The sequence below is a fragment of the Scleropages formosus genome, chromosome 22 (assembly GCF_900964775.1).
Source record: "Scleropages formosus chromosome 22, fSclFor1.1, whole genome shotgun sequence".
NCBI classification, from domain to species: Eukaryota; Metazoa; Chordata; class Actinopteri; order Osteoglossiformes; family Osteoglossidae; genus Scleropages; species Scleropages formosus.
In genome coordinates, this window is record NC_041827.1 from 8,226,425 (window position 1) to 8,239,035 (window position 12,611).

The 12,611-nt window shown below is 43.3% G+C and overlaps 1 protein-coding gene across 3 annotated transcripts in view; it reads right to left on the reverse strand.

Annotated features, from left to right (window-relative positions):
- LOC108918410 (low-density lipoprotein receptor-related protein 1-like) overlaps positions 1 to 12,611 on the reverse strand; it is a 110,036-nt gene that overhangs the window by 42,257 nt on the left and 55,168 nt on the right. For all 3 annotated transcript variants that reach the window (XM_029247882.1, XM_029247881.1, XM_029247883.1), the window contains exons 20-28: positions 9,570 to 9,737; positions 7,202 to 7,384; positions 6,669 to 6,866; positions 6,021 to 6,266; positions 4,771 to 4,968; positions 3,181 to 3,385; positions 2,104 to 2,268; positions 1,735 to 1,979; positions 768 to 899 (exon numbers count right to left, since the gene is read on the reverse strand). In XM_029247882.1, the coding sequence (XP_029103715.1) occupies positions 768 to 899; positions 1,735 to 1,979; positions 2,104 to 2,268; positions 3,181 to 3,385; positions 4,771 to 4,968; positions 6,021 to 6,266; positions 6,669 to 6,866; positions 7,202 to 7,384; positions 9,570 to 9,737 (1,740 nt within the window). The remainder of the gene's footprint in view (positions 1 to 767; positions 900 to 1,734; positions 1,980 to 2,103; positions 2,269 to 3,180; positions 3,386 to 4,770; positions 4,969 to 6,020; positions 6,267 to 6,668; positions 6,867 to 7,201; positions 7,385 to 9,569; positions 9,738 to 12,611) is intronic.

Consider the following 12,611-nt stretch of genomic DNA (forward strand, 5'->3'; position numbering starts at 1 on the left):
TTTTCCATGACCGTAGCCGCTGCTGACCCAAGCCCAGAGGAAAGAGATGGGGACAGCAGGATGCATACCAGGATGAATGACCAAGACCTTGTAGATTAGTCACTCAAGATAAAAGGATGATGAATCATATAGGCAACACTTAATCCCCAATAACACGCTAACCTTTTGGAAGAGAGCATCTGCCCCTCAAAGGGAAATGGACTGCTGGCTGCAATCAAACCATGTTGGACAAACAGGATTCTTACAAGGGAACTATCTGGAGTGTTCCCTAACAACAGTCCTCCCCCTCGCTATGAAACACTGTTTGGTGGTGTCAAACCATAAGTGCGAGGATGTAAAAAGTGTTGAGATGGGTGGGAGGCTCAGCAGCAGAGGAGGATTGAGGGAGGGCCTGATAAGGCCTGAGGATTCAGTTGCCAAGACATCAGTCAGAACGCTGGATTCTGGCCACAAGGGATGCAGCTTCTGCTCTATTATGTAGTGACACTGTTAATTACATGCTTATCATAAATTTATAAAGTTCATGGCAGATAACACAGATACTGATATACATATTTGCTTTACCAATTTCAGAAATTAAACACATTGGTTCCAACCTCTAGCACTGCAGTTCAAGGTTCTCTGTGCTTTAGCTCAGGTAAGAATATCTCTGTATGACTACGCAACTCTGTAGGCAGTATGTGCCATGTGCTGCCTTGTATACTCATGATCTGCGCAGCTTCTCCAAAGAGAACCTCTGAATGCACACCCCTGCACCAATGACTTACCGTAGCAGGTGTGCCTGTCAGGTCCGAGCTTCATGAGGTGAGGACAAGCACAAGAGAAGGTCTGGTTGTAGTTGATCAGACAGAGGTGGGAGCAGGGGCCCTTACCACCATTGGCTGCACATGGGTTGGGAGCTGAGAAGGGAGGAGAGGATTGGGGGAAAAATTTTTAGAACAGCAAGCAGCAGAGAGGCATGGAAAAGTACAGAGAGAAGGTAAGAAGTGATTTCGGATGATCTCTGAACTGAGCTCTCATATGTTGAATGCGAAAGAGCGTGTACAGCTGTATTTGCCGGCTCAAGAAAATAAGCTATGATTAATATACATTTTACATTTATTTATTTAGCAGATGCTTTTCTCCAAAGCAACTTCCAATGAAGTTGCAGAATACAGCTGTATGAAACAGACTTAAACAGATCTGTGCAGGAAGATTCCCTTGTCATGGGAGGGTCTGTTTGGGTATAGTGTAAGAAGCAGCTTTTAATTCAGTACATTCCAATCCCAGCTTCCAACTCTGGAGCCCTGGTGTTTGTTGGCATTTGTTGGGAAACCAAGACCTTTCACATAAATCTGAGTGCCCTTTAAAATGTCAACAGCCCATTCAAAGTAAGGAATAAGCACTGTAGTGAACACATTTTGACAGGAGATGCCAAGCTCAGTACTCTTCTTCGCCTGTGACAGCAATTTTGGAAAGCTGTCCATCAGCGTTCCAGCCCCTCGCCTTTCTTTACACCCCACAGGCAAAGTAAGGGCAGCAAAAGGCAACTGCTGATTGACAGACATGGGGAACAGACTCTGCAAAGCAGAGAACCATGTACACGGTAAAAGACATGTTGCATCATGCTGCTCAAATGACCCATTCTGTTGGGAAAGAAACACAAACTGCAAAAGTAACATTTATCATATACGGCATCAACGAGATATGTAAACTCTCAAAACTGTCTTCGAAGATGCAGCTAGGAGGTCCTACCAGGAGGCTGCCTTGACGGGTGGTACACCTGCAGGTCAAAAGGCTGTGTATTGGTCCTCTGAACAACGGTCACATTATTTCCAGTCCACTTGTTGGCCTTGGCTAGAGTGTTGGTGCGCCAGTCCGTCCAGTACACCTCTCCTCCATACATGGTCACCGCAAAAGGGTGTGACAGGTACTCATGCCCTCGGAGCACTTCGATCAACCCAGAACCATCGTACTGTGCGGAGTAAATGGCATCTGACCTGGGAGACGGCACAGTAGTGGTAATCCACTGGTTACAGAGAAGTCATCACAATTTCATCATAAAAACAAAATGCTTACAGGGTTAATGTTCCTTACCCGGCTGCCTCAATAGGAAGCGCTTACCTGGCATCGATCCACAGGATCCGTCGCTCCAGGTAATCCACAGTTAGCCCATTGGGCCAGCCACCACTTCCCGTTTCTTTGTGGATGGTGCGTCGGCCCTCACCACTCATTGAGGCTGCTTCAATTCTGGGCAAACTGGCATCCCAGTCGGTCCAAAAGAGGATACTAATGCAGACAGAAAGAGCCTCGTTATTACATATCAAACAAAGGCAATCCATTCAAGAGTCAATTAATTTACATACAGAAGTAATCAAAACCTGAAACAATGCATCTATGGGGAAAGCCTATCAAGAAAGAAAATTCCTCAGAAACAAGTTCAGAGGTGCTATGCAGTTGTTCTTGGGGTATGCACAGTTTTTGCTTATTCCAGCAGTCAGAGAGAACATCCAAAACTCTGTTGTATGGAAGTACGGAACTGTTCAGGGTCACCCTGGTCACGCTACCCTCGGCCGACACGCACCAGCAGCGTGACGTTGCTTTCGTCGACTAATGGTAGGATAGACCTTCTAGACGAACAGCTCTGCGCTCAACATTTGCTGGATACTCAGAAAATGGCTTGGCTAAATGTTCATTATGTTAAAACACATACACCCTCTTTAAGTGCTTAAAATACTGAACTGTCAGTCACAAACACTGATTGAAACACAGTCCAGAAACACTGAAAGCGATGCACTTAAAGGATCTTTTTCAAGCTATAACTACTGTTGAAATTGTTGCTAGTAAATTTTTGTTCACTTACACCCAAGACTTCCAGTTTATTATAAACCACACAAGATGCCAAAACAACTGTCTTGGGTAGATATATTGCACCATTCTCCAGTCAGTGTAACTCATGATATGTGATTTCTGCATCTATAAATATGTGTTTCCACCAGGTTTAAGGTTGAACACCTTATGGAAATTTTATGAATAAAGGCTAGCTCACAATAACAGAATTACAAATGTATTTAAAGGAATAACCCAAGGGCTTAGCAGTGCAGCTATTTAAAAAAAAAAAAAAAAAAAAAAAAAAAAAAAAAAAAAAGATTTTAGCAAAAAATTTGTAGGCTCTAGGCCATCTCCAACATTTATACTCACCCATAGCGAGGGTCTAGGGCGATGGCACGTGGATGTTCCACTGCCCCAGCCAGAAGCGTTGTTCTCATGGTGCCATCCAGTTTGGCTACTTCGATCTGGTCCAGGTTGCTCTCCACCCAATAGATGTTTCCAGCAATCCAGTCCACAGCCAGTCCTTCTGGAGTGGCCAGCCCATGCTGGATGACCACCTCAAAGCTCGTCAGGGCTGAAAGATGCCGGTTAGGAGAAAGGTTCAGATGCCCCAAAAGCACTAGATGAGTAACCCTGGCATGATATGGCACAACTACTAAGACACTGCATATACTATTCACTCTGCACATTGCTGCTCTCCACGCGCCCACCTAACCCGAGCCCTTATTTGTACTAGTTCAGACACAAAATAAGATGTTAGAAAGAGATTGCAAAATTGTTTATTTTCTTTGTCCTCCCAACTTTGGATGTTCCTGGCCTTGGTCCCTAATCGGAGTGTGTAATCACTGGTAGCCGATTATTATCCCAGCTGGAAAGGATCAAAAACACTCATTAGGCTGTTGTATAGTAATGAGAGGGATGGGAAACTGAGCTTAAGCTCACTGGAGACTGAGGAGAGGAAGAAGCTACTTTGTTTTGTTTAAACCACAGTCATGGTGGCCCACAATCATACCACAGATGTAAAGCAAGTACAAGAATTGCTGCTATACATGGGTTCAGAGAAAAAAGAGCACTCTATAGCCACTGCATTTGACACCTTTAAGCCACCCAAATAAATACAAACTAACACATTTTCTGATATTGTAAAATGGTCATAAGCTGGCCTTATATAATACTAGCAAATGGAAATGGTATTATTATTTTGGAGGGGGTGCGGTGGCGCAGTGGGTTGGACCACGGTCCTGCTTTCCGGTGGGTCTGGGGTTCGAGTCCCGCTTGGGGTGCCTTGCGACGGACTGGCGTCCCGTCCTGGGTGTGTCCCCTCTCCCTCCAGCCTTACGCCCTGTGTTGCCGGGTTAGGCTCCGGTTCCCCGCGACCCCGTATGGGACAAGCGGTTCTGAAAATGTGTGTGTGTGTGTGTTTTTGTGAAGGTTTATCATTGTTTGATTTCCAAGGTACAAAATGGATGTAAAACAGTAAATATTGGGCATAATTGCTTTTCCAGCCATCACTCAGACAGTACTGTTCATCTTACTGTTTCACACCATGCTTTGTGACTAGTTTAACCAGACTCTTCACACAACTCTAAGGAAGCATATTGGGCACATAATTCTTTTTTTTTTTTTTCCAGGGGGGGAGAGAGTTGAAAGTACAAAATGCAGTAGTACAACAAGAGCTCATTTTCCAGTGTGTTTAGTCATAATGCATTTCTTTCTTTCATTGGGGGTGGGACATTTGTAAAAGGGGCAGTAATGGTAGGGAGATGTGGCAAGGCTTGTCAAGGTCATCACAGCAGGGACAGCATGCCTTGAGCCTCTTGTAGCACTTTTAACTCAAAAGCAGGTAACGGAACAAGAAGCTAACCCTGGAGGTTTACCAGAAACTACTTAACATTCACTAAAATGTTAATGGGACTGTATGTCTACATTTTATCTTAATGAAAGATGTTATGTACTAACCACCATTGTCTGAGAGTTTTCCACGATAGATTTTGTCCTCTACTACATCGGTCCAATAGAGGGCACTCTGGTTAAGGTGGAAATCCAGTGCGATGGTGTTGCGGAGGCCTGGGACCAGGACGCTGAACTCGCCCTTGTAAAGGTCAATGCGTCGGATCTCGTGTCGGTTAGAGAAAATGATGAAGGGGTTGAATGGATCTGGAGGGGTGAAATATGAATCCGTTAATCTTCACTAGTATTTCAGAAGGTAGACAAACGCAACTCTTGATGTCCTCACATATTCAGGCTATAATAAATAAATAAATTAATTAAAAAAAAAAAAAAAAAAAAAAAAAAAAAAAAGACAGCAACCAGCACACAGAATTGAAAGAAAAAAAATGTTCAAATAATAATGACTCGAGTCACCGTATGGAAATACACCTGCCAGTTGGAAAGCATCCTATGTGTACTTAGTACTAATAACAAGAAAATTCAAAAATAACCTTGTTATGGTATGGCACTTAAACTGGGATTTGGCCATTTCCCCCCTTTTTCAAATCTAATCCTCACTAATTAAATAACCAGACAAATCGTTTTTGTATTATCTGTGCCCAGCAGGCAATGTGATAAATGGATGGCTTTTGTGCAGTAAGGCGAAATTTTTCTTGGAAAATGGCATTTTCACCTTCTACAAAGGGTGAGTCTGTGAGGAAATGCAAACACATTTGGAAGTGCAAATAGTGGTTTAAAAACTAGACCAAAGTTTGTGAGTCTGTGTCTTCAAGGCTTTGCTTTTGCTCTTGGAACACTGTCCATCTCTGTATGTCTCTGTTCACAAGTCTCATATCTATGAAGTAAACAAATTTAGTTTAAGTACACTCCAGTTTTGTCTAAAAGACCCAGTGAAACTCTGATCGGTCATGGGTGGCCAGTTCCCAAAAGCACTGCATCATTAGCAAGACAGACTCTGGCAGAAGGGAGGAGAGGAAAGGGGAAAAAAAAAAAAACACATTCAGAATCTTCTGGAAAACAGCCCCGAAGACACCTCCCATCCACCAGAGAAGTCACCGCTGCAAAAACTCAATCCTACCTTTTGCCCCTCCATAGACTCAAAATTTCACAACTGACATGTCTTTTCCATCTCGACATTCATTGAACACTCTTCATCAAGCCCCCTGAAGACCCCAAACGTTGCATTAGTGTAGTTTATGACTATGGACTATGGCTTGTCTCTCAACCCTCTCTGACATTCTTGCAAGTCCCTTCCTCACCTGTGCTCTTGCAGCTCTCCATATCAGGTTCCAGAGCCCAGCCATCATAGCAGGAGCACTTCACACTAAACTTGTCTTGCTCGCAGCGCTGGCTGCACTTGAGATGCTTTGCACAAAAGCTCTGGATCTGGCAGGTCTTGTTGTCAGTTCCCAACTCCATCCCTAGGGGGCATGAACAGATGATGCCCTCCCCTGGGGCCACTGAGCAGTTATGGCTGCATCCACCGTTGTCCATGGAACACAGGTCTGTAAAGGAGAGGAGGAAGGATTTTGGGGAGGTAAAGAGACTGGTCTCCATTTGTCAAGTGACTGTGATATGCAAACATGCAATGCAAAACAACAACAACAACAACATAAAAGCTGAATAAACACTGTCAATTTAAAGGTAACAATAGCTCCCTACAGTAATATATGTTTTGCAACATGGATTCAAATATGACCAATGAAATGCTGGAGAAAAAGCCTTAGGATTAAACTGCAAAAAATGGCCTGGTGTTCACTGAAGTGGATATCTATATATGGGCAGTGAAACTCCGCCCCCTCCCTGTTCTGTGGGGATGTGCTTCCTGACAATCCTAGACACTATCCTGTAATGGTCTAGTTGCAGTGACTCCTAGACCCCGTCTCTTATGAAAAGGTGGCTCATACCACACAGCTTCTCATCGGACCCATCTGGACAATCGTCTGTGCCATCACAGAGTTTCTCTGCAGGGAGGCAAATGCTAGTGTCGTTGGCACAGACATGGTGGGACAGCTTGCACACCAATGCCTCGCAGTTGACCTCATCCGAGTTGTCTTCACAGTCGTTGTCCCCATCACACACCCAGGCCCTGCTGATGCAACGAGCTGCAGGGAGGAGTAGGTATACATAAAAAGTTGGCTCACAACCCTCAATACCATGAGCACTACGTACCACTGCAGTCAAAAAAGTTATATGACCTAGCACTCAACCCCACTACAACAAAATTTTTCTCTACTTGAAAACCTTCAGTGTAAAAATGTAAAACAGTGATGTGACAAAAAGAAACTTCACACTGTATTATAACTCAACTTTCTACTGAAAGGTTTGGAGAGGAAAGTAGAGGGTTTTGGTCCCACGATGACATCGGCCAGGAAAAAAAGAATGGTTAAAGTATTTCTTTATAAACAGCGCCTCTTCTTCCTGCGCCTCCGCTCCTTACCAGAGTCCCTGCAGCCAAACTTGACGGCTGGGTCGCACATGTGTGTGACGCCCTCGCAGTTCTTCTCGTCACTCAGGTCCATGCAGTCAGTGTCGCCATCGCAGCGCCAGCGCATGGGGATGCAAAGCCCGTCCATGCGGCACTGAAACTCATCCACGTGGCACCCGCCAGGCGGGCGGGTAGCTGCAGACAGAGGGACCACCAATTACAGAGTGCAAATGGGGATAAAGCAAGTGTTTGCCAATTACACTTCTGTCATTTGCAGCCTGTAAACATTAGACACACCACACCGGGCTTTGGGTCCCAGTACGTACACAAATGATACAATGCTGTACGACATAACTGCAGGTCATTTAGGATACTTAAGGTGCGGACGGACACATCCAAAGCTTAAACCCCACATTGAATTCCTTGCTTCCACGTTCATTCCAGGAGCTATCTGTTAGGTTGCATTAACACATTAAACTGCCCATGTGTTAGCTATTTCAAGAGCAATGGCTATTGTCAGCTGTAATGAAAGTTCTTTTAAAATAAAAGACTATTGGACTAACAAAGGAATGACTACTGCTTTCAAACAAAACTAGCTTAAAGACTAGTTCCAATTCTTTCAACATTACATAAAATATGACTTGGGAAACAAACTTTGCTTTTAGTGGCCAAGGAAATTACAAAAATAATGGGTACAGCCTGATTACATGACTGTGCATCTTTGTGATTGATTTTATAAATCTGAATAATTTTTTTTGAAAACAAGCTCACAGATCGAACAGGCCTACATGAAAAGTGTAACTGGTAAATCTGCACTATGAAAACAGGAAGAAAATTCTTTAAATGGACATTCCCACGAACATCGTGGTCACTGATTAATGTAAGAAATTGATCAATTACATCATTAATAAACTGGCAAAAACACAGTTCCAGATGGTGAATACCAGGTTTTGGCACAAGTGTAGAAATGAGGACCTTCTGCAATAATGGGGTAGATTCAGCTTTCTTTCAATGAATGGCTTCCAAATTCCGGTCCAGCTCTGAGGCACACTCAGAGGTACAATGGCCTCAATTAGTTCATTATTCAGCAAGCTGAACAATGTGTGCCGGAAATTAGCAAGCACAGCCTGACAGGCAGCTTGGACAAGTTCAGCCTGGGCTCCGGCACACGGAGCGGGCTCCGTGCACAGCCCCAGCTGGAGCAGTGCCATCCTGGGAGTAATTAAAAAGTCTCCTAATGACCTGCAGGGCAACCTCCAGAGAAGACCCGAAACTTCTTCTGTAGGCGAGGTACCCAGCTGGCCTTCCATGGCCTTCATTAAAACTAGGGGAAGAGAGGGGCAGCTAGCCTTGCAGGGGCATAGGGGATTCTGGGTGTCTGGGCCTTATGGGTCCAGCTCATGGTGTAGGAGGAAGACAAACCCAGCCTGTATTAGGTGGCCACCCCAGTGCCTCATACGCCTGTAGAGTTCATTTCACTTTGCACGAGGACACCTACTGAAGGAAAACTACGCACTGCTAAAATTAACTCGTGCGTAAGGACAAGCTCACCCGAGACAGACTTCCAGGTGACGCTATTGAGCAGTCAGTCCGAAGTAAACAAGAAGCCACGGAACACAAATGGGTTGCGTGCACAGAAGCACCAGGGCCTTTCCCCCCCCCCCATCATCCCCTCAATTACACAGGAGACTGCAACCCGTCTGAATTAACACGGCCAGGTTGGGATGGATAAGGGACTGTTCATTATAACAAAAATTACGTAATTACAGGCTGGGTGAAACCATGAGGTTACATAAAGCTGACAACTATCAGTTACCCTTGGTCTGTCTCAAATGAAACAATCTGCATCTCCTGCTGGGAAAGAGAATGAGAGGCCTTATGCTTTTGGAAAGGCTGCTTCTGGGTGCAGTCTGGACAATTCTTACACAAAGGGCTCTACAGTGTGCAATTGCCATGTACAGCTCACATAGCAGACATTACACAATTTTGAAAAGCTTTAACAGCAAAACATTTTCAGTACTGCGGCACAAACAAATATACAACTTTGCCAAAGCGCTCAAACATTCTTCCCCTTAATAATTTTTTCCCCCTTGTTCAGACCATTTAAGTATTGTGGTCTGTTATACACATTTTTATAGCAGCAAATAGCTGCTGTTTGCCTTGTGACTCTTTCTAACTCTGGGCAGAACAAACATATTACTCCATTCTGAGGTGTGGTCACGACAACCATTATTCCTGAAAGTGGCTTAGTCATTTGAAATAACAATTGAGAAAGCCTTCTGAATATTATGAACAGATGCAACCTTGCACTTACTATTGTTAGTCACTATACAGAGGAGACCTTTCTTTTACCACAATGATAGGCAGTTTGCAAACCCACCCTGGTTGGTGCAGTTGGCATGGGTCTCATCACTGTAGTCACCACAGTCGTTGTCCCCGTCGCAGGTCCAGTACTCGGGGATGCAACGGCCACTGTTGCACTTGAATTGGGTGCTAGAGCAGGAATGGCTGCACCCGGCTTCATCGCTGTTGTCCCCGCAGTCGTTATCTGCAATGCGTGCATTGTCAAGATCCAACCAGCCACTGACCGTGAACTTCCCGCTCATGGTCAGTCGCTGCTAAGCCAGAGCCAAAAATCTTCAATTCGCCCTCAATGCGAGTCATCACTGACCGGCGTTTCCATTAAAGCACAGGGAAGTAGTAAGGAGACCGAACCTCTATTCCACCCTATATATTAGTTTTGAAGTACCAGTCAAACTTCACAGAAAGAGAACTGGAAATTGAGCTTTGAAATATTTCTCTTGAATCTGCCACCAGTCTCCACCAAACATTGGTCACTTGGATCTTCCTTTTGAGGATCTGTCAAAGCTTGTGCGGTGTGTAAATCGCCAACATGAGTACACACCCCTGCCCCTTTTCGAACACACAATATGGCATATTCCCACACTGGGATGTTCCATGTAAATGGAACAAATGAGATTGGGGGAAAAGGGGGTATATTTATTGTACACAGAAAACGTGTGTATTATCACTGCATGCAGCAATGGGCATTTCTTAAAGAGCATAGGCTTCATGGCAAAGTCACTGGAGAGCCACAAAGTACCTGCCGTCTCTAATCATTGAGCCTTTCCGGAAAGTGAGCTGCCGTGTCTGTTTGGAACACGGGCATAGCAATGACTGTATCTGACTGTCGAAATAGGTTAGCCTCACTAAGCAGCATTTAACCAGAGTCTATGCAGCATTATTACCTCCTTAACACTCTCCCTGTATTGTGCCTCTGTTGTCAAACAGTCAACATTATTATGTGCAAGGAGCAGGAACAAATACATTTTCCCCAAATGAATTCAGTCATTTCCATAAATTCTGAACAGAACAGAGAAAGAGGGAGAGAAGGGAGGTGGGGGGGAGAAAAAAAAAATTCACAGAAACTGCATAGATCACCACATGCACCATGAGAAAATGTGACCCAGACTGATACGTGGAGCTTGGCAGCAGCAGAAATACAAATTAAATGAAAAAGGAAAGAGAGCCCTCCAATGGAAAACAGACAATAGGCTGAGGAGGTCTTTTTATCCTCAGACATTAATTTTTATTTTACATGCTTATGGAAGCCAAGTGTCTGACACTACCTAGTTAGTTTATTTGTACTAACTTTAGATTAAATGCAGTAATAACTGTAGCAGACTCTGCAAATGTCAAAGCACAAGAAAAACGACAGAACCCAGCGATAATTTAAAAAAAGTATTCAAGTGGTTCTGTTTCTCCTGAAAGTTTCAGTCAAGTGATTTGCCAGTTACATCAGTAAATGAAAACTGCAAAATTTAACATTCAGCTTATTTAGCTATAAAAAAATCCAAAAATATTTGTAATATTTTTGCATTTATTTAGTATCAGTGGCATATAGGTTTAACTGAGTTTGGTTAAATGAATTAAAAAAGACCAAGAAAGTTAAAAGCTGCCATTAGTGCAAATTCCTAATTCCATTATAACTCCCCCCAACTGCATGACCATTTCGGGATGGTGCATGTTGATCTATGCACTAACCGGTTGGGTTCGGACAATTCATTTCATCAGAGCCGTCCCCACAATCCTTTTCTGCAACACAGAATGAACCAGAGACAGGAAAGTGGGCACACAGCACAACACCAGGACATCACATGCAAGTCAGAGACACTAAACCACACACACACACAAAAAAAAGCAATGAACAAATTACGCAGACAGAGTGAAGCAGATGACACAGAGAATAGAAAGAAAGCAGTGATTTTATTTACAACATCGGTGTGTCTATGATTCGATTTCTTCCTCCGATTCATACTTAGGCATTTTCTTATTTGTATTTTATCAAATTAAAAGGTGTCTAACTGAAGACTCAAAATAATTCCCTTACAAATCCAAAATTTAATAGCCGTTCAAATTATTTCAAGAAAGACGTTAAGAGTTAAGCACCTCGTGAAAAAACGAACAGTATCGACTGGACTCCACATTAATTCAGCATCATTCATACTTTGGATTCCCGCTGCTCTGCTCAAAACAAGCCTAGCTTATGTTTGCTCTACTGAAACAGCTGAGAGGAAGAAACCAAGCTGCACAGACACACAATGTTAATGTGTTTAATGTGTCAGGCTTCTAAGAGCAGTCTCTGCTCAGACTTATAAGCCTCACATGGGTACAAAGTAGAAATGTAACCCTGACTTATTAAAAATTCTCCATCTTCACCCCAAAGAGCCATTTGTGCAGAACACTACACTTCCTGTTTGGACTGGAGGAAAGGATGAGACTCTTCAAGCCTATTCTACATCTCTTATTTCAATAAGTAATTGTTTCAATAGAAAATGAGAAGCTGGCATGCCTAGTGTTTCAGAACATATAGTACAGACAGGGAAGTTTTTTTTTTTTTTTTTCTCCCCTAAAGATTAAGAGTTGCATGCACAAACAAGGTGAAAATAGTACTAATTTAACCCAAAAGGAAAATTCTAATGCAAGCTTTTAATTTTATGATTTTAGAAAGATCACACAACCTGAACCATACAACACTCAACATGTCTACAGGCATTACAGGGATTCCTTTGGAATTCCAAGACTTGGCTTGATGGAGAAAACCTGTTTTTTGTTGCCCAAAATAAATACACAAAATATTTTATTTTCTTTGACTGATTAATATTAAATGTTTAAGTGGCAAAGCCTGCGAGCAGTGTGCTGATCAGGAAGACGAAATGAAAAGGATTCAAAAACTAGTGTCTGAGCTGAAGAACTAAACACACCATGAACCTGTTCTTTCTTATGTATCCCATTACATTCAGAAAAGTGACTGGTTTGAGATGGAATGACTGTTGCCATGTTTTTTGTGCTTTTATAGCCATGTGACAAGACATAGTTAGAGAAGAGGCAAGGAGAAGATGGGTAGACAACAGGGCTGAGG